At 41.9% G+C, this 21,960-nt stretch overlaps 1 protein-coding gene across 3 annotated transcripts in view; it reads left to right on the top strand.

Moving 5' to 3' along the window:
- SLC25A13 (solute carrier family 25 member 13) overlaps nt 1–21,960 on the top strand; it is a 206,487-nt gene that overhangs the window by 77,950 nt on the left and 106,577 nt on the right. For 2 of the 3 annotated variants that reach the window (XM_057731069.1, XM_057731068.1), the window contains exon 4: nt 6,403–6,518. The exons of the other annotated variant lie outside the window; for it this stretch is intronic. In XM_057731069.1, the coding sequence (XP_057587052.1) occupies nt 6,403–6,518 (116 nt within the window). The remainder of the gene's footprint in view (nt 1–6,402; nt 6,519–21,960) is intronic. 3 annotated transcript variants of the gene reach the window in all.

Here is a 21,960-nt window from a genome sequence, read left to right as displayed (position 1 = left end):
GTACTCATTGCCTGCCTTCTCCACTGGGATGGAATTCCTTGAGGACATAGATTCTGTCAATCTTATTCATTTTCATGGTATCCTTAGTGCCTACGGCATTGCTTGGCATATAGTAAGTGCAGGGTACGTATATGTTTGGTGGCCTGAACAGTGTATATTTGCAAGGCATTTGGGAGGGAGATAAAAGAACAGGAAAACCCCCGAAGCTATTAAAGATGTTAAAGTCATGGAGGCCAAAACTCTCTTGATAAACTGGCGATCATAGGAGAGCCCCGTTGTGTTTTTGTTTTTGTGTTTTTTTTCTCTTGACATTCACAGATACTTGAACCTGGGTGGTCTGGTGGTTAGAACCCAGTTTTTGGAGTTAGATTTTACTTTTATCTCTGCCATTAATCCTGGGCAATTGTTTGGCTTTAGCTGTAACACATGGAAGAGGGTTATAAGGAGAAGTTATTTTTGCGAAGCACTCTTGTGGTTAGGAACCTTAAGTGAAAGTGGTAATTGGATTTTGATATGGTGCATTGTCTATGACCAAACTTCCTGAAGTCTAAACAGATCAGATCCTTATGTGCAATTGCTTAAACGTTCATAGCTGCAGAGTTGGCCTAGAGATAGGAGCCAGGCGGGAGATGAAAGGGACCACACGGGGTACAAGCCACTGCTGAGCGAGAATAAGCAACAGCAGGAAGGAGGAGAGCTGGAGGTCATCCACCTTGGATGGCCAGAGTTACTGTGAGTCTTTCCAATTGTTTGCTTCTTCTTTCAGTTCTCCCCACTCATCTTATTCTGTCCTCTGCCACTACCCAAATTTAGGTCCTTGCTGTTTTGTTTCATAGAAATGTTTACTCTTTTTCTAACTACACAAGTAATTAAATATGTGTGTTATTGAAAAGATTAGAAAATATGGACAAGCAAAAAGAGAAAACCCTAAACTTCTAATATTTTAACTACCTGGAGATACCCATGACTGTCACTTTGGTGTTCATCCTTCAAACCCTTTTTGTGTGTGTATAAGGTATCATTTTTGTCCATTTGTAACAAAATGGGCTTGTTTTCTACATACATTTGTATAACTGATTTTCTGCTTAATAACATGAATTTGTTTATTGCAGTTTGTAGTGGTGGGATGGTTTTTCTGTGTATGACTGGTGCTTCATTTAATCGGTCATGTGTTGTTGCATATTGAGGTTGTTTTCACTTTTTTTCACTCTTATCCACAACGCTGCTTGAACATTCCTGTAGATAAAAGCACATGTTCATCGGTTATTTTTAGGGTAAATTCCTGGAAGTGGGATTGTGGTGTCAAAGAGTGTGGGCATTATCAGGATTCTTACTGTATTTTTGGATTGTCCTCCAGAAAGTGTAGTGCCATGTACTTCTATCTCCTTGTTGTAAGGAGCCGTTCTTTCTCCTTCAGGTCTTGATGGTTCTTCCCTGGATTCAGCCAACAGTCTCACCAACTCCAGGCTCTTCTCCCCCCAGTTCATTTAACTCTCCTTTGCCAGAACAAATGGTTCAGCCTGTGCTCCAGCATGCTTTGCACTCCTTGTGGCTCTTCATCTCCAACCTTCCTTCCTTGGTTCCTGGCTCACCGTCGTCACCCTCCCCACCCCACCCCCCACCCCTGCCCCCAGTTGTTTGGAGCAGAAATTGTACTTTTCATCTGTGTGTTCCCAGCACTGGCCTGCACCCAGCACATAGAGCAGGCACTGAAAGCCCCATTGGCGTTGATAGCCTTTCCTTCCCCTGCCTCCCACCTCTACTTGATCATCTTCCCTCTCCTACTAGACTGATACTACATGATGGTGTGGTCACAACCTCCCTCTGATGTCATGTATTCCTAATTTCACTGACTTTATCCATCTCCTCCTATTTCTCAGTATAACAATAATCTTTGCCTCCTCTGAATTTGTGGAGTAATTTATCTCCAGTTCTCTTATATTACTTACCATTTTTTCTATAATATCACAATTTGCAGCCTCTATTCTCTATTAGAAGTCTCTCCAGGCTGAGAGCTATTCCTTGCAAAGTTGAGACGGGCAGGGGAGGAGGCCTACAGTTATGCTGCTGTAAAGAAGCACTGCCATCATTTTGGTATATATCCTTCTAGTATCTTCCTCTGTAGGTATGTAATCGTACACCATCCTAAGCACAATGTCCAGAGGCACTTCACTTTTAATCCCTTTCTTCCTTGACTCAGTATGTGATAGCAGTATGTAGTGCTTTAGCTGTTTTACCCAGACTTTAAAGGACCTGTAACATAGCCGCTGCCATAAATGGCTTTCAGAAGAACAATAGCTCTGGTGGTTTGGAGAACAAAAATGACTCGCTTTAAAAAAATTTCTGCTCGTGTCAGAACCATGAAATAGTGTAGTTGGAAACCTACTCTCCCCTAATCCTGAGTGGTGTATGCCTGTGAAAATGAGACTTCTGTGTTTGCTTCCATGTCAGCTGACCCGTATCCCACTATTAGTTGCTGCAGGTGAGCATTAGAGTCATATCGTGACTATTCCTTAGATACTAGTTGCAGAGCTCATCTGAGTCATGTGATTTATTTTAGAGGGCATCTAACATTGTCAAAGAAGTTTGGGAAGTTGAGGGTAGAAAAGGAACTAAGTGAGCTCACCAGCCAGGCCTGAACTTGATTAAGCTTGTATCCTTTGTTGTAACTTACACTAATACCCGTTAAATCTGTAAAGCAAGACTGGAGTACTGTTTACATGAAAAAATATATACATATATATAAATGTTTTGATATCACGCTGTAAATGAATATAGTACTATATAATTATTCTGATAGCCTTCTAGTTAGATTACCTCGAAAATCCCAAATGAGGAACAGTAAAACATTATGATTTCATGGTTCATCTATATACCTCCTACATAGATGTATAATACTTGTATCTAACAGGATTATGAAATTACATACCTTTTTGGTATCTGTAACATGCCTAAAATACCAGAGTGTTCATTGGCCAGTTACGGTTGTGAAACCACGCTGATGTTGCCAGAGGAGGATTTGTTCACCCACATAGATGATCTTCAGGTTTTTCATACCATTTTGAGAGAGATGAGATTCTCTTTTTCGGGTATTTAAGCCTTTATTCAGATCATTAAATTTAAGAAATGTTCGTTTCTGCATAACACACTGTGTGATTCGTCTTAACTCACCTACTGTCTGTGCAGGGATAATTTAGCAAATGTCATTGTTTTTTGCCTTGACAAACTGCCAGCAAGTTAAGCTGGTGAGTGTGTGGCTGTAGGGTTGTTGGTGCTGCTCTGAGGAGGTCCTGGGGTGTGAGAAGTGGTGGCGAGAAGAAAGCAGCCAATCAGAAACACGTTTCTCCTCTGTGCTGCTGCATCCGTGGTCTGGAGCTGGGCAAGCATGCATCCCGAAGTGAAATGCTTCTGGGCGGTTTCATTCACAGCTTTAAGTAGCCTTTCTTTAAGAACTCCTAGATCTGTGTTTCCAATCTTGGCTATGTATTAATATTACTTTGCTAGGACTGTCATAACAAAGTACCACAAACTAGGTGGCTTAAAAAAAATTTATCGTCTCACAGTTCTGGAGGCTGAGATCAAGGTATGAGCAAGGTTGGTTCCTCCCGAGGGCCTGTTCCATGCTTCTTCCCTAGCTGCATTCGGATGGTTTGCTGGCAGTCTTCAGCATTCCTGGATTTATAGAAGCATCACCCTGATCTCTGCCCTCATCTTCATGTGGCGCTCTCCCTGTGTGCATGTCTGGGTCCAGATTTCCCCTTTTCATAAGGACTCTAGTCATTTTGGATTGGGTGCCTGCCCTACTCCAGTAGGATCTCATCTTAGCCAATTACATTTGCAATGGCCCTATTTCCAAAGAAGGTTGTATTCTGAGGTTAGGACTTAAACATAAATTTTGTAGGGGAACACAGTTCAACTCATATTCGCTTGTCTCCTGAGTTCCACACTAGTCCTTTCAGTTACCTGCTGAATATCATACTTCGCTGTCCCATGGGTATCTACAATTTAACACGGTCAGGATTGGTCTTACTCTCTCACAAGTCCCTTGTTTTTTGTTTTTTACTCTTAATGTTTGGTGGTAGTGCCATCATCCCACTCAATTATCTAAGTTAAAAGGCTTGGAGTAACTCTTTCCTGGCTCTCAGCCTCTGACCTCCGATTGCTACCAAGTTTCATCATTCCCGCCTCAGTTGCATTTCTCCACCTTTCGCCTTTCTCCAGTCCTAGAGTTCCAGCTCTGGTTTAGACCCCTGCTGTCTCTAGCTGTCTGGCTGTCTCCCCACATTTCATCTTTCCTCTGTTAAATTCATCTTCCTCACCAGTTCCTCTTCTAAAATAAAGATCTGAACCTGGTATTTATTAACCCTAAAAACCTCCAATGACTTCTCACTGCCTGCAGAAAAAAGGTCAGGATTCTGTAACTGGCCTTTAAAGGCCTTCGTGGGTAGCTGGCATGACAGCTCAACCACTCTCTTACTCCGCAGGACCATTAGATGCAGGGTCGGTAACACCTTTGTCCTTCTCTGAATACAACACACCCCTCTGCACTTAGTTCTTTCCTCGGTGTGGGTTGTCCTCTCCCTGCCCTTCTCTCTTCTCTCCATCCTCCTGAACCAATTGGAACTCTGTCTCAGTCAGATGGGAACCAGGATACTTGGTTTTCAGGCCAACATGCCAGAAGCCAATTGTTTCACCATGCACAAGCCATAACTTCTAATAGTTTTCTCAAAAGTAAAATGAGCAAGTGGAAGTAGATGATATCTAAGATCTTTTCAGCTTTAAAATTTGATCTTTAAATGCCACAGCTTCATGGAGCATTCCTTAATTCTTCCAGGCAGAATAAATCACTCCTCCTTCTATGCCCCTTAATGCTTTATTTCTTCTTTTACTTTTGACACTCAGCTTGAGTTCTGGTGGGGATATATGCACATGACTACCTCCCCTTCCCCCAGCAGGCTGTCAGCTCCTTGAGGCCAGCCGGGAACCTTCCACTCAAATGTATTTCCCTTGCCATCCCCACCTACTCCTGGTCCTGCTCACACGAAGGTTCTCAGCGAGACAGACTGTATAGTCAAGGAGAAAATGTTCTGGGCAGTCATTCTTCTGTATCACATGCTGTTCCCGAATGTTCTCCTGCATTCAGAAGGATGTATTTTTGGATGGTGAATGACACAGAGACAATGTAATGAACACACCAGAGTTTTCCTTTCTTTGCAGCATGATTATAATCAGGTGACATTCTGGGAAGTGGCTAACTTAACCTTGTAGCACTTACTTTGTATAAAAATGTGTTCTCTCTATGTTTAGAAGTAATTAAGTGTTCTGTGAAACATAGGAAAACATTCCTGTTTTCTTTCTCCCTCTATATCCTTGGGACTTGGACTATCCCAATGTATCACTGAAATATTTGGGCATTTAAAATACAAAAGGGTGGCAAAGAACTTCTGAGACAGCCTTTGTGGATGTATCTACTCCTTGGAAGTCAAAGCCTCTGTGGCCTGTTGTGTTCTTCCTAATGGATAGATGTGATTACAGCATGACCTTGCTCAGAAACTTGCATCTCTGAACTTAATGACTTCATTTCACAGTGTTCTCTTATGCACTTTTCTGTCCAGATGAAATTATTTCCTCACATTTTCCTTGCACATGCCCCAGCTTTCTTGCACCTGCCTTTCTGCAGGCATTTCCCCTGCCTAAGGTGACCCCCTTTCTAAGCCCATTACTGCATACCTGAATTTCACTAATTTTTCAAGACCCAGTTCACATTCTGTCTCTGCCACAAAGCTTTCTTTGGTTTCCTACCAAAATTCTGTTATCATATTGGTCCTTGTCTTATGATATGTCTTTCTTATATAGTTTTCTATCTTGTCTGTCTTGCCAGACTGGAGTTGCCTTGGGGTCACATTTCATGGCTTATTTATCTGCATTCTCTCCCTTGCTCCAATATCATCCTTTGGTTCAATCCTCATGTGGTCAGTAGCTATCAGTAATGAATGAATCTTTGTGAACCATTTTTACATTGTGTAGAAAGGTATTAATGAATGACAGAGCTGGTCTATTTTGTTGTTAACAATCATATATTAATCCAAAGTGTCTAAGCTTTAATTTTAGAATCTAACAGCATGCCTGAAACAAAAGTGATATGTTGGATGAAACAGTTTCATTTGAAATTGTAATGCATTTAATGTGTCACCTTATCCTCAAATCTGTCGTGTCTTTTAGATTCTGTGTTGTTATTTCAGTCCACTCTATATGAAAGGAAATGCTAAGTGTTTATACATGCTTTTGAATTTTATTTTTTGACAGTGACATGTTATTTTTTTCCCCTTTGTGTATATTTGTGAATGCTTTTATCTTCCACAATCTACTGACTTTATGTTTTGTGCTTGTTTTATGTTGCAGATTAATATCCTTTCAAGAATTTGTGGCATTTGAATCTGTCCTGTGTGCCCCAGATGCTTTGTTCATGGTGGCCTTCCAGCTGTTTGACAAAGCTGGCAAAGGGGAAGTCACTTTTGGTAAGGGGCGTGAGTGTGTGCACACTGAAGGAAGCACAGATTTGTGTGAATGGTTTGGGTTTGTTTTTGTTTTTTTTCTGAGAATGGAGTGTGTGAAAATGGTTTTAAGAAGTTAGCCTATCCCTTTTAACAAAGATATCTCAGTGTTTTGAGGCTCCAGTTCTTGAAAAAATGTCTCCCTTCTTAAAAAGTTACGTTTCTGGCTTAGCAGATGTGATGCTCTGGTTTAGTTGTGAGGCGAGGGAGGATGGAGCAGGACTTAGTCACAGGGTCTTAGAATGTGAGAGGCACACACGATTTGACTGTCCAGTTCGTTCCATTCACAGTCAGTAGTGCTTTCCACGGACAGAATGAAGACTTAATAAAGTGCCTAAGAACAGAAGGGACTCATGTTCCCAGTACCTTGTGTCCTTACTTTGTCCTCATGGAGTAGCTTGAGTCCAGAGGCAGCGTGAGAGACGGTAATTCAGAGCGGCACATGGAGAACCTTGTTCCTTTAAGTAACATGTGGCCCTCTGGCTGGGTTGGCAGTGTCTGCTATGCTGCCCCCACCTTTATGTGGAAAGGCAGCGCCGTCTTCATGGGGGTCAGCTGCCGAGCTGACCTGAAGTCTTTTAAGTATTAGAAGAAAGGGAAAACCAGGACATGGTGGGACAGTGGTAAGTTCTTTTAAAAAAAATAAAACTGGTTACCGAAGATACGTTGGGCAGAAGGTACCACATTTCCCTTGGACTGTGCAGTGTCCAGCGTATGTCGTCTGTGTGTGTGAACCTGGTGTGGAAAGCATGCCCGTGAATGATTTTGGAGCCCCTTTGGGGCACACAGATTGTGCATTTTGGGGAAATGGGCACTGCGCCCATTTTAAATGTCTTTATTCAGGGTTTGCAATTTATTCAGACCTCTTGGTCTTGTCTTACGTGTACGTTGTGAATGTACAGATGGAGGAAATACAGACAGTGTAATAGAGAACCATTTATTCTGGATGGTTCTGGAATTGGAGAGACTTAGGGCCTCCCAGCTGTGCCACTTTCGTCTCTGAGCCGAGTTAATTACCCTTTCAGGTCTTTCTTTTCCTTAACAGAAATGAAGATAGTAACTACATAGAGTATAGGTAAGGCAGTGTGATGGGTTTACTCTAGCAGCCTTCCCCTTCCCCTACCCATTCCTCCGTGATCATTTGACATGACAGTTATTTAAGGCGAGATCAGCCAGGGCAGAAGCAAAACTCATATATTGGCTTGGTTTTGTTTCATGTAGTCTAGAAGCTCAGATGCTTTCTGTTAACACTTCATGAGGATTATTTAATATTTAAAAGTCCCTAGAATAATTTTAGGTTTTTCCTTTTCCATCACCTAATTCCTCTTAGCATCGCTGTAACCACAACTTTTCAATGGAACACCAATAAAAAGGTGCCCATCAAAATCTCCAAATAATAAATGAGCAGCTAGCTCATGGTGGTGTTGGTTTACCCACTGGAAGTTGGTTTGATGAGAATGTTATGATTGCATTTCCTTGGGATGAACAAGGGGAGCCTGTAACTTTGTGTGAGTTCAGCACAGTTGTGCTCTCTCGTCTTCCTCCTTTCTGCAGCAAGTCTGAAGGGAGGGCTGGCAGAGAGCTGGGTTGGAGATGGGGACTGAGGAATGGATTTGAGATGTTTTCCTTGACTCCGATCCGTCTTCCCTTTATGGGCATGAAGTGGGGGGCTGTTTGACACCAGCACACCACTGGCCCGGTGGAGGAAGGGAGCAAGAGACTTTTGCCAGTGTTGGGAGGGATGTGTGTGTTCGTGTGATTAGAAGAAAAGAACAGGTAAAGCAGTAGGATGTGCTTCTTACTAGCAGTTTGTTAATGGTTAAATCATTTCCGCTTTCTGAGCCTTATTTTCCTTATCTATAAAATCAGGGTAATAACCTGCCTTCCAGACCTGTGTAAGGGTTAAAATATCTACCACCTATAAAGAGGCTGTGTGGAAAACAAAGGCCTTTATAAAAATAATATTACCAAAAGACATAACTTGAAAACAAAGGAGGATTTTCTTTTTCTTCTTCTTTTTCTTTTTTGTTCTTTGGGAAGCCCATTATTTTAACTTGGCAGTTTAGCGTTGACCAGGTAATTTGCTTACTGTCTGTTCCGTGTTGAACAATGTCTCATCTCTGAAGACGTGAGAGAGTGCGTAAGAAATCAGGGCTTCCAGGGAGCTAAAATTCTGCTTCTGTCCTCAGTTGCATATGTCTGTTGTGGAAGAGTGTACAGTCGGTCTCCCAGTATCCTGCCTTCCGCAGGTAATTTGTTCCAGAATCTGACTGTCTCACAAAACACAAGCAGAGTATGTCCTGTATCTGTTTTTGATGAGCCAATGGGGTCTCCACCCTGTGGGTGCCATAAAATGTAGCCTGGGCTATTAATCCCTGTTTAGGGTTAAGCTGAAAGAGCTATGCATAGTACAAAGAAGGTACCCAAATGCCCATCAAATTGCAAAATAATAGCTGACGTAGCATTTTTCATGAGGTCAGCTAGAGTCATTCAGTGTAGGTGAGTGCTGTGTACAACAGGCTTTTGCCAAGTAAACACGATCATATGGGAGGTGTGGCAGCCTTAGGAGTGTTTTGTCAGCAGGTACCTTTAGAAGAAGCCAACAAATAAGTATGTTTTTCAGGAAATTCATAATGGGGTTGAAGAAGTTTCTTAACTGGAGTTGGGCAGAAAAGTGGACTTACCTAGTCAATCCTGGTCTCATAGCCCACAGTATAAGAGAATCCGGATCTATGCCCTGGCTTTCTGTCCATGTTAGGCTGTTTGAGAGACACACAATGGCACTCTTTCCTCTGGTTACTTCCTCAGCTCCCTGTAAATCCCTCATTCAAGAGTGACCCTTTGGTATTTCAGAAGGTTGGCCACCTGAGTGTGCATCTTTGGGAGGGGTAGGCATGGAGTAACGAGAGAGGAAGGGCTCCTTTTTTAACCTCCCAGATCGGCAAGGTCAGCTGTGGTCATGGGGCAAGCACCGTTTTCACACTAAACAGTGGGTCATCCGGGGCCTTCCCTTGGGCTGTGGGGAAGGCTGACGAGTGGCCTCAGATCCCCCATGGCTCCCGGCCTAGCATTTCATCCAGAGGAGAGTAGTTACACTCTTTATCTGTTTGCACATTAGGTTTCCACATAAGAGCTCGTGTGAAGCAGGGCTTCTAGGACTAAGCTCAGTAAGAAACAGTATTTGTCAACAAAGCAGTGGTGTTAATGCTCCTACTAATGCTGATTCTGATACATGCTAAACAAAAATCAGATGGAGTGTTTCTGTGTCACATTTCAGTGAAGCCTTGCCCCGTGTTCTCTGAAGCCTTGTTTATGTTTACTGTATTTTCATGTCTAGATCACTCCGTGTTTGCTACGATGAAAAGATCTTGATTAGGCCAATTTTGTTCCTTTGATATCTAGTTCATTATGTTCTCCTATCTCCTTTGAGGGAAAACATATCTCCAGTATTCTTGTTCTCACCATGTTTTCTTTTTTTGATATCTGATATTTGTAAGTGCATTTTATGATATCAACAGGTGTATAACATGATATCAGTATAAGTAGAAAATTCTACTTAACAATTTGCAATTTTGTGTGATTGGAGAAAAAATATTTTGTTCTAAATCTTTTCATTTGCATTTTAGCCTATTTTATATGATAGTGATTTTTTTACTCTTAATTTTTTAAAGTATACATTATTGAAGTAGAGTATACATGCAGAAGGATACACAAATCATAAGTGTACATTTTGATGACTTTGCACAGTGTACATACTTGATTTACCACCATCCAGATGAGAAGAGAGTGGTACCAGCACTCAGTAGGTCACTTCCCAGTTATTGTCCCAGCAGTAACAATGGACATATATCACCATCAGTTGATTTTGCTTGCTTTTAAACTTAATAAAAATGGAGTGATACAGAATTTATTCTTTTATTCTCAGTTTTTTTTGCTCAAATTTTATTTCTGATTCATCCGTGTTTTTGCAATGTGTATTTTTACTTTGTTCTTTTTCTTTGCTGTGTAGTATTCCATTGTATAATTTACCCTAAAACATTTACTCATTCTGCTGTTGATAGACATTTGCACATTTCCAGTTTTGATTGCAACAAATATGCTTTGAACATTCTTTTATGTATTTTGGCGTGTGTAGGCATTTCTAGGAGCAGAATTGCTGGGACATAAAAAATGTTTGCATTTAGCTTCAGTACATATTGCCAAACAGTTTTCTGAAGTGGTTATACCAGTTTACATTCATACCATCAGTGCATGAGAATTCTAGTTATTACACTTCTTTGCAAACACTTGCTGTTATCAGTTACTTTCCTTTTAGTGATATCTCACCCTGTGGCTTTAATCTGCATTTTTCTCATTACTTATGGGTTGCACAACTTTTTTTCTTTTTTTTCTTTTTTTAGGTACACCAAAGAGAATCAGCTGTATTTATACATATATCCCCATATCCCCTCCCTCCCGAACTCCCTCACACTCTCCCTGTCCTGGCCCTCTGAAGCATCACCCACCATTGAGTTGATCTCCCTTTCTTATACAGCAACTTCCCACTAGCTATCTATTTTATATTTGGTAGTGTATCTATGTCTATACTACTCTCTCACTTCATTGCAGCTTCCCCTTCACCCCCCGATCCCCCCAACCCTGTGTCCTCAAGTACATTCTCTACATCTGCATCTTTATTCTTACCCTGTCATTGGGTTGATCAGTACCATTTTTTTAGATTCCATATATATGAGTTAGCATACGGTATTTGTTTTTCTCTTTCTGGCTTACTTCACTCTGTATGACAGACTCTAGGTCTATCCACCTCATTACATATACCTCCATTTCATTCCTTTTTATGGCCGAGTAATATTCCATTGTATGTACATGTCACATCTTCTTTATCGATTCATCTGTTGATGGGCATTTAGGTTGCTTCCATGTCCTGGCTATTGTAAATGGTGCTGCAATGAATATTATGGTACGTGTTTCTTTTTGGATTCTGGTTTTCTCTGGGTATATGCCCAGTAGTGGGATTACTGGGTCATATGGTAGTTCCATTTTTAGTTTTTTAAGGAACCTCCATACTGTTTTCCATAGTGGCCTTACCAAATTACATTCCCACCAACAGTGCAGGAGAGTTCCCTTTTCTCCACACCCACTTCAACATTTGTTGTTTCTAGATTTTTTGATAATGGCCATTCTGACTGGTGTGAGGTGATACCTCATTGTGGCTTTGACTTGTATGTCTCTAATGATTAGTAATATTGAGCATCTTTTCATGTGTTTGTTGGCCATCTGTATGTCTTCTTTGGAGAAAAGTCTATTTAGGTCTCCCACCCATTTGTGGATTGGGTTATTTGCTTTTCTGATATTAAGCTGCATGAGCTGCTTATATATATTGGAGATTAATCCTTTTTCAGTTGCTTCATTGGCAAGTATTTTCTCCCATTCTGAGGTTTGCCTTCTTGTCTTGTTTATGGTTTCTTTTGCTGTGCAAAAATCTGTTTCATTAGGTCCCATTTGTTTATTCTTGATTTTATTTCCCTGATTCTAGGAGGTGGGTCAAAAAGGATCTTGCTTTGATGTATGTGTTCTGCCTATGTTTTCCTCTAGGAGTTTTATAGTATCTGGCCTTACATTTAGGTCTTTAGTCCATTTTGAGTTTATTTTTGTGTATGGTGTTAGGAGTATTCTAATTTCACTCTTTTACATGTAGCTGTCCAATTTTCCCAGCACCACTTATTGAAGAGGCTGTCTTTTTTCCATTGTATATTCTTGCCTCCTTTGTCAAAGATAAGGTGCCCATATGTGCATGGGTTTATCTCTGGGCTCTCTATTCTGTTCCATTGATCTTCCTTTCTATTTTTGTGCCAGTACCATACTGTCTTGATCACTGTGGCCTTGTAGTATAGTTTGAAGTCAGGAAGCCTAATTCCACCAACTCTGTCTTTCCTTCTTAAGATTGCTTTGGCTATTCAGGGTCTTTTGAGTTTCCATACAAATCATAAGATTTCTTGCTCTAGTTCTGTGAAAAATGCCATTGGTAATTTGTTAGAGATTGCGTTGAATCTGTAAATTGCTTTGAGTAGGATAGTCACATTCACAGTGTTGATTCTTCCAATCCAAGAACATGGTATGTCTCTCCATCTGTTTGTATCGTCTTTGATTTCTTTCATCAGTGTCTTCTACTTTTCTGTGACAGGTCTTTTGCCTTCTTAGGCAGGTTTATTCCTTGGTATTTTATTCTTTTTGTTGCAGTGGTAAATGGGAATGTTTCCTTAATTTCCCTCTCTGCTCTTTTGTTGTTAGTTTATAGGAATGCAAGAGATTTCAGTGCATTAATTTTGTATCCTGCTACTATACTAAATTCATTGATTAGTGCTAGCAGTTTTCTGGTAGAGTCTTTAGGGTTTTCTATGTATGCTATCATGTCATCTGCAAAGAGTGACAATTTTACTTCTTTTCCAATTTGGATTCCTTTTCTTTCATTTTCTTCTGTGATTGCTGTGGCTAAAACTTCCAAAACTCTGTTGAATAATAATGGTGAGAGTGGGCACCCTTGTCTTGTTCCTGTTCTTAGAGGGAATGCTTTCAGTTTTTCATCATTGAGAACCATGTTAGCTTTTGGTTTCTCATATATGGCTTTTATTATGTTGAGGTAATTTCCTCCTATGCCCATTTTCTGGAGAGTTTTTATCATAAATGGATGTTGAATTTTGTCAAAAGCTTTTTCTGCATCTATTGAGTTTATCATATGGTTTTTATCCTTCAATTTATTGATATGATGTATCGCATTGATGGATTTGTGTATATTGAAGAATCCTTGCATCTCAGGGATAAACCCCACTTGATTATAGTGTGTGATCTTTTTTACTGTGCTGTTGGATTCTGTTAGCTGGTATTTTGTTGAGAATTTTTGCATCTATATTCATCAGTGATACTAGCCTGTAATGTTCTTTTTTTGTGCCATCTTTGCCTGGTTTTGGTATCAGGGTAATGATGGCCTCGTAGAATGAGTTTGGGAGTGTTCCTCCTTCTGCTATATTTTGGAAGAGTTTGAGAAGGATAGGTGTTAGCTCTTCTCGAAATGTTTGATAGAATTCGCCTGTGAAGCCATCTGGCCCTGGGCTTTTGTTTGTTGGGAGATTTTTAATCACAGTCTCAATTTCAGTGCTTGTGATTGGTCTGTTCATATGTTCTATTTCTTCCTGGTTCAGTCTTGGAAGGTTGTGGTTTTCTAAGAATTTATCCATTTCTTCCAGGTTATCCACTTTATTGGCATCTAATTGCTTGTAGTAGTCTCTCATGATCTTTTGTATTTCTGCGGTGCCCATTGTTAACTTCTTTTTCATTTCTAATTCTGTTGATTTGCATCTTCTCCCTTTTTTTTCCTGATAACTGTGGCTAATAGTTCATCAATTTTGTCTTCTCAAAGAACCAGCTTTTAGTTTCATTGATCTTTGCTATTGTTTCCTTCATTGTTTTGTTTATTTCTGCTCTTATCTTTATGATTTCTTTCCTTCTGCTCACTTTGGGGTTTCTTTGTTCTTCTTTTTGTAATTGTTTTAGGTGTAAGGTTAGGTTGTTTATTCGAGATTTTTCTTGTTCCTTGAGGTAGGACTGTATTGCTATAAACTTCCCTCTTAGAACTGCTTTTGCTGCGTCCCACAGGTTTTGGGTTGCTGTGTTTTCAGTCTTTTGTTTCTAGGTATTTTTTGATTTCCTCTTTGATTTCTTCAGTGATTCCTTGGGGGTTTAGTAGCATATTGTTTAGCCTCCATGTGTTTGTATTTTTTAGTTTTTCTCAGGTAATTGATATCTAGTCTCATGGCATTGTGGTCAGAGAACATGCTTGATATGATTTCAATTTTCTTGAATTTACTGAGGCTTGATATGTGACCCAAGATGTGATCTATCCTGGAATCTGTTCCTTGTGCACTTGAGAAGAAAGTGTATTCTGTAGTTTTTGGATGGAATGTCCTATGAATATCAGTTAAGTTGAGATGGTCTAATGTGTCATGTAAAGCTTGTGTGTCCTTATTTATTTTCTGTTTGGATGATCTGTCCATTGCTGTAAGTAGGGTTATAAAGTCTCCTGCTATTATTGTGTTACTGTCAATGTCCCCTTTTATGGCTGTTAGCATTCATCTTATGTATTGAGGTGCTCCTATGTTGGGTGCATAGTTATTTACAATTGTTATATGTTCTTCTTGGATTGATCCCTTGATCATTATATAGTGTCCTTCCTTGTCTCTTGTAATAGTCTTTACTTTAAAGTCTAATTTGGTATGAGTATTGCTACTGCAGCTTTCTTTTGACTTCCATTTGCATGGAATATCTTTTTCCATCCCTTTACTTTCAGTCTATATGTGTCCCTTGGTCTGAAATATGTTTCTTGTAGACAGCATATGTAAGGGCCTTGGTTTCATATCCTCAGCCAGTCTGTGTCTTTTGGTTGGAGCATTTAATCCATTTACATTTAAGGTGATTATTGACATGTATGTTCCTATTACCATGTTCTTAATTGTTTTGGGTTTGTTTTTGTGGGTCTTTTCCTTCTCTTGTGTTTCCTACTTAGAAAAGTTCTTTTAGCAATTGTTGTAAGTCTGGTTTGGTGGTGTTGAATTCTCTTAACTTTTGCTTGTCTGTAAAGCTTTTGATTTCTCCGTTGAATGTGAATGAGATTCTTGCTGGGTAGAGTATTCTTGGCTGTAGGTTTTTCTCTTTCAGGACTTTCAGTGTATCCTGCCACTCACTTCTGGCCTGCAGTGTTTCTGCAGAAAGAGCAGCTGTTATCCTTATGGATTATGTTATCCTTATGGGTTTTCCCTTATATATTATTTGTTGCTTTTCTCTTGCTGCTTTTAATATTTTTTCTTTGTGTTTAATTGTCGTTAGTTTGATTAAATGTGCCTTGGTGTATTTCTCCTTGGGTTTATTCTGTATGGGACTCTCTTTGCTTCTTGGACTTAATTATTTCCTTTCCCATGTTGGGGAAGTTTTCCACTATAACCTCTTCAAATATTTTCTCAGGCCCTTTCTTTTCTTCTTCTTCTTCTGGGATGCCTATGATTTGAATGTTGGTGTGCTTAATGTTGTCGCCAAGGTCTCTGAGACTGTCTTCCATTCTTTTTATTCTTTTATTTCTTTCCTGCTCTGTGGCAGTTATTTCCCCCATTCTACCTTCTAACTCACTTATTTGTTCTTCTGCCTCAGTTATTCTGCTGCTTATACCACCTAGAGTATTTTTAATTTTGGTTATTGTGTTGTTCATTAGTGTTTGTTTGCTCTTTAGTTCTTCTAAGTCGTAATTAACTGTTTCTTGTATTTTCTGTATTTTGTTATTGAGATTTTGGATCATATTTACTATCATTACTCTGAATTCTTTTTCAGGCAATTTTCGTATTTCCTCTTCATTTATTTGGTCTTGTGTATTTTTATCTTGTTCCTTCATCTGTGACATATTTTTTTGTTGTCTCATTCCCACCCCCCACCCCCTGCTTTGGATGGGCAGGATTGTGTTCCTGTTCCACTGGGTGTTTGGCCTGAGGTTTCAAGCACTGGAGTTTTTAGGATGTTGAATATTGCTGTGTCTTGGTGTTGAGGTGAGAACCTCTGGGAGACCTCACTCTGCTGAATATTCCCTGAGCACTGAGTCTCCCTGTTAGTCCAATATTTTAGACTCAGAGCTCCCACCTCAGGAGCTCAGGCCTGATCCTGAGCTTGTGAACCAAGATCCCACAAGCCGTGTGGAGCAGGAAAATGGTGGGGCAGGGGGTGGGGGGGAGTAGTAGAACAGTAGCAACATAAAAAGTGTAAGAATAGGAAACTAACTGATGTGTTAGAAAAAAATTTTTTTAAAATAGATGGAACAACAACTGGAAGGTAAAACAACTGTAATAGCCGAAGTGAGGGGGTGGGAAAAATAAAAATGGGGGGAAAAAAGCCAGAAAAAGCCTTGGCTGTGGGGGCGGGGCTTAGACAAGAGCGGGGAGGGTGGGGATAAGCAGTGGGCCAGGCTTATGCTTAGAAAAGGCCCTGGGGTGGTGGGAAATGGGGTTTAGACCTAATGAGGCAGAGGGGCCCAGGAATGCCTGTAGTCCTGGGGGCAAAGGACCAGGTCCAGGTGCCCAGCAGGCTCCCTGGGCCCAAGTTGTTGGGAGAAATGCCAGGCACCTCCCCCAGTCCTCCAGTCTCAGAGGGTCCCTCCCCCATGGGTTCTCGTCTTCCCCACGCCCTCCCTCCTATTCCCCTAAGACCCTCACAGGTGGAGGGTACACTGGAAGGCAGGAGACCAGATGCTGATGCCCAACAGGCTTCCCAGGGCCAACTGGGCCAGGGTAACGCCTGTGGCACTTCCTGAGATCTCCCAGCCTCATAGGGTCCCTGTTTGCCTCTCTTCCTCTCCCCCGCCCCCCACTCTCCTAGGTCCCAAGCAGCTGGAGTAGGCCCTGGAGTGTGAAAGACCAGGTCCGTGAGCCTAGCAGCCTTCCCAGAGCTAGTGGGCAGGGGAAATACCTTCCCCGCCTCCCTTGATCCTCCAATCCCAGAAGGCCCCCTCCCCTGTCCGCCTCTCCTCTTCTCCCCTGCTTTCCTCCTACACCCCTAGGACCAGTGAGACCTAGAGGGGCCCCTGGAGGGCTGCAGACCAGGCCTGGGGGTGCAACAGGCCTCCCCGTGCCAGGTGGGTAGGGAGATTTCCCGCAGCGTCTCCCCCGGTCCTGTGAAGTCCCCCCCACCATCTGCCTTTCTCCCTCCCCCTCATCCCATGTCCCCAGCACCCACACATCAGAGGGGGGTCCGGAGAGTGAAGGACCAGGCCCGGAAGCCCAGTCGGCCACTCTGACCAAGAGGGCAGGTGAAATGCCCTCTCATCTCCCGGTCCCCTGATTTCAAAGCCCCCAGCTCCACCATTCCACCTCCTCTCCCCTCTTCCCTTCCTCCCACACCCCCAGGACCCAGGCAGCCCAGAGGGGGCCTTAGAGGGTTGAGGACCCCTTTGGGGAGCCCAGCAGGCTCCCAGGCCCAGGAGCTCAGCAGGCCTCCTGGGCACCAGGGCGGGAGAAACCCAAATATGGTTTCACCATCCCCCAAACCCCAAGGGTCTCTCCTGGCAGGAACCTCCCCCCTCACCCAGCCACCCCCCAGGGGCGCTGGTCCCATCCTGCTTCCCTTCCCCCCCCCCCCCCCGACTTCCCCCAGGTCCTACCTGGTTGCTGCAGGGTTCCTCCAGTCTCCTTGGGCCTCAGGTCCCCCACCAGGCTCTGGCAACTGATCTAGTTGTGGGGAGACGTGATCTCCATGTCTTCCCATGCCGCCATCTTGACTCTGCGCCCTGCACAACTTTTAAAAAAATGTTAATTGGCCATTTGAGTATCCTGTTTTCTAGATACAAGGCCTTTGTGGGTTATATATTTCACAGATTTTTACTCTGTGACTTTCCCTTTTACTCACTTTGTGTAGTCCTGAGGAACATAAGTTCTTAATTTTAATGTGGTAAAAATTACCAGCATTCTTTTATTGATAGTGCTTTTGCATACTGTTTAAGAAATCTTTGCTTACCCCAAGGTCATGAAGATATTCTCCTATATTAGCTTACAGAAGTTTTGTTTTCTTTTCAAATTTAGATTTTAGTCTTTCTAGAATTTATTGGGGTTTTTTGTTATTTATTTTTTGCATATAGCGGGGAGTCGAGATTCCTCCCCCTGTGGATATCCAGTTCACCCAGTACCACTTAGTGAAAGGGTTACTCTTACCCTACAGCGACGCTGCTGTCCTAAGTCAGGTGTGGGTTTGTTTCTGAACTCTCTATCCTTTTATAATTGTCTATTCTGCACCAATGCCTTGCTGTCTTAATTGCTTCGGCTTGGTATATGCTAGATCAGGGACAGCAAACTTTTCTATAAAGGGCCAAATAGTAAATATTTTGTACTTTGTGGGCCATAGGCTCTCCATCCCACTACTCAACTGTGCTGTCCTACGGATGCATTTGGCTACATTCCAATAAAACTTAATTTGCAAAGATAGCCAGTGGCCAGTGGAACATCATTTGCTGACCCCTCCACCAGGATGTTAACAGGAACATACAGAATTTGATGATGTTAAGTCTGAGGATTAAGACACTTAGTAGCATGGGTAGGTTGTGGTGATATTTGGGTATTTGCAAAGAGCTATGAAACAAAGAAGGTTCTGTTCTTTGTGTCTAATATGGTTTGGCTGGCTTCATTGAGAAAATGACTTTAGAACACAAATTTGAAAGAGGTAAGGCAATTGATCACATAGAATAGGGATGAAGGAGGGGAAGAGACTGTCCCAGGTGAAAGGAATGGCCTTTGCCCAGGTTGGAAGGCTGGAGTGTTCTTGGCACATTTGAGGAACAGCAAGGAGGACCCATGTGAATTGAGTGAGATAGAGGGTCCTGATAGAAGAGGAGCTCAGAGAAGTAATGGAGCTGATCAAGGAGGGCCCTGTAGACCAAGGATAGGACTTAACTTTAATGGTAAATGGGAAATCACTGCAGGATTTTTTTTTTTAAGCGGAGGAGTGTTGTGAACAGTTAGGAAGCTGTTACAGTAATCTGTATGAAGGATCATGGTGGCTTGGACCTGAGTGAGGTTAGAGATATATTGAAGAGAGGATCATCAGGGTTCTCTGATGGGTTGGATGTGGGTTGTGAAAGAGAGAAGAGGCAAGAATGATTCCAAAGTCTTTGGCCAGATCAACTGGAATGGTGGAGTTATCAACTGTTAACTTGGAGGACTGCAGGCTTGGGGGTGGTAGGGGAAAGAACAGGAGCTCACTTTTGGATGTGTTAGTTTGATCCCTGTTGAATATCTAAGTGAGGATGTCAAGTGGGCACTTATATATCTGAGTGTGGAATTTGGGAGATAGAAATTGTGGTAGTTATTGGCAAATAGTGTTTGAAGCCATTTAACTGGAGATAGAAGAACACGTAAGGATAGGGGTGTCTGTTGAATGCTTACTATGTTGTAGTAGGACTGGAGATACAGCAGTGACAAGACTAAAAAATCCTTCTGTTCAGGGAGCTTGTTTTAAGGAGAGAGACAGTAAACAGAGAATATATAGTATGACGTCAGGTTCTATCTACAAGGTAAAGCAGGCTAGATCGAGAGGAGGAATAGAGGGTATCCAGGCTGACCTGCAGGTGTCTGTGCACCAGGGTGATGTGAAACAGGCTCTGTATTGATGGAAGAGGTGGAGCTACGGGGTCTGGGCATGATGGGCACTTGAGAGGTGCTGCGACAGTCTAGGCAGGGGTAATGGAGGTCTGGTCTGGACCCCACAAGGGTCGTTTCCGAGAATGAATCCTCTATGACTTGGCTTCAATTGGCTGAAGGTAAAAGGGGATCAAAGGAAAGGACGAGGGACCCGGTAGTAGCTACTGAGCTTGTTCTGCTCCAGTGACATGTGGTTTTACATAGCTTCTTAACAGAAGGGATGTAACTGTCATTTTTATCTTGAAGTTTATTGATCACTTACTACATACTTGCCCTGAGCTAAGAGCTTTATATGTAATTGATTATTTAACCCTCACAACCTGGGAGGTCTGCACTATTATAAGTCTCATTTTTCTGATGAGGAAATGGCCATGGGGAGTTGAGTAACTTGTCTGCAGCTCTGGAGTTGCCTGTGGTGGAGCCAGGGTGGTAGCCAGAGGACGGCCAAGCGTTATTCACTGTGCCACACTGCCTCCCTCTGGCGGTGGCCGTGCTCTGTGAGGATGGAGTTCCTTTGTAATCTAGATAGGCGCCAATTCATCCTTCGCGGTTTCAGTCTATGTCAGACACTAGAGGGATTTAATAATTTTTCACGAAGAAGTAAAGAACAATATGCAGATGCATTAATTAAGATTTTGTTTACATGACCATACTGGAAAGTAATTATAAGGAATAATGTACCTGGATTAGAGTTCTCAGTACATGTAGAAAGTTGCCTCGATTACACAGACGTCCAAGTAATTTGTTGAAATGCACTTGTTGTGGGCTTTACCCGGGAGGCTCCTTTTTTAATGTGAGCAGAATTTTGAGTGGAAGGGGAATCACAGAGTGGTGGGAGGGGAAGGAGAGGTGACCTTTGTACAGACTGAGGATAGTAGAGGAGGCCCTTGATTGAAATGGTACTGGGAGCAGGGTCCCCATGTGATGGTGCACCCACGACAGGCCTCTAAGCGGAAGTTTTCATTTGATAGGAGAGGCAATTGGGAGTCCTTCAGGGTTCTTAAGAGGACAGGGACAGGATCCGAATTATGCTTGGAAAAGGTGGTTTTTGTTGCACTGATTGGAGTGGGCCAAAGCCAGAGGCAGACATGTCTGTGATCCTGTGTAAACTTCCCGATACTGCTGTGAAACAGGCAGGTTGATGATCACTCCCATTTTGTGAATGGAAGAACTGAAAGTCAGGGTTTGAAAGGACTTACCTGCCTTCTGAGCAAGTTGATACAGAGTGGTTTTCCAGCACTTTCGTTTTCCCAGGTTTCTTATTTGTTGTTGCTGGGAGAGCAAAGCATTATCATTATGAATTTTAAGAAAGTGTGTGTGTGTGTGTTTAGTGAAACTGTTAATCTGATACATTTAGTGTACCCACCAGTGACTGGTCTTTTCATGATGCTAATTTAACATTAACTGTTTCTATTTATGAATATTTCTTCCATAGTTGTATTTGCAGTAGGCAACAGTAATAGCCTAACTCAATAGTAGTGAAGGACCTGAATCTTACCTTTGTCTAGTGTAAGTCACAATTGACCTTCTGAAAATTCAGAGTATGTTGTATACCAGAGTACTTCCTCAAGCTGAAATGTAAATTTTTTATTTGCTTAATGTCATCACATGTTTTTCTTTTCCTTTGACTTATCTTTTTCATTACTTGTGAACAAGAGTTCGTGGAATGTTTCACATGCAGTTTTAAAGTTTCCATTCTTAGTATGTGAACAGAAGCAGCCAATTTCATGGTGATGGTGGTGGTGATGGTGGGGTGTGTGTGTGTGTGACTCTCTGGTTCTAGGTAAGTGTTAGGGAGTCCATGAATGGCCATATATGTTAGCTATGTTTTGTCTAAAGGAGCATTTGCTTTTAGCACATCTCAAAGGAGTCCTGCCAAAGGATAGGAACTGCTTTTTAAAGAGGGACAGCTGAATGAGTAGACATATATCTTATTCAAGACTTTTCCAGCATTGCTGTTTAAAAACTAAAGTTGTAAAATAGGCTTTGCCCTGAGCTGCCCTGGGAGACTTGGCTGCCTCGCTGCTTCAGCTCTGTCTGTTGGCCTGCAATCCAAAAGAAAATAGCCCAGTATTGATCTTTTATTGTAAACTGTGGTGGCCTCTTGTCCTTTAATCTTAACTATTGAGTGATATTGTGAGTTTGGTACTTTAAAGTGCTGTCTCCTATTTATGTTAGTGTTGTGT

The sequence above is a fragment of the Hippopotamus amphibius genome, chromosome 4 (assembly GCF_030028045.1).
Source record: "Hippopotamus amphibius kiboko isolate mHipAmp2 chromosome 4, mHipAmp2.hap2, whole genome shotgun sequence".
In the NCBI taxonomy this organism is placed as follows: Eukaryota; Metazoa; Chordata; class Mammalia; order Artiodactyla; family Hippopotamidae; genus Hippopotamus; species Hippopotamus amphibius.
Note: the sequence above shows the minus strand (reverse complement) of the source record. Positions and strands in the feature narration are given on the sequence as shown.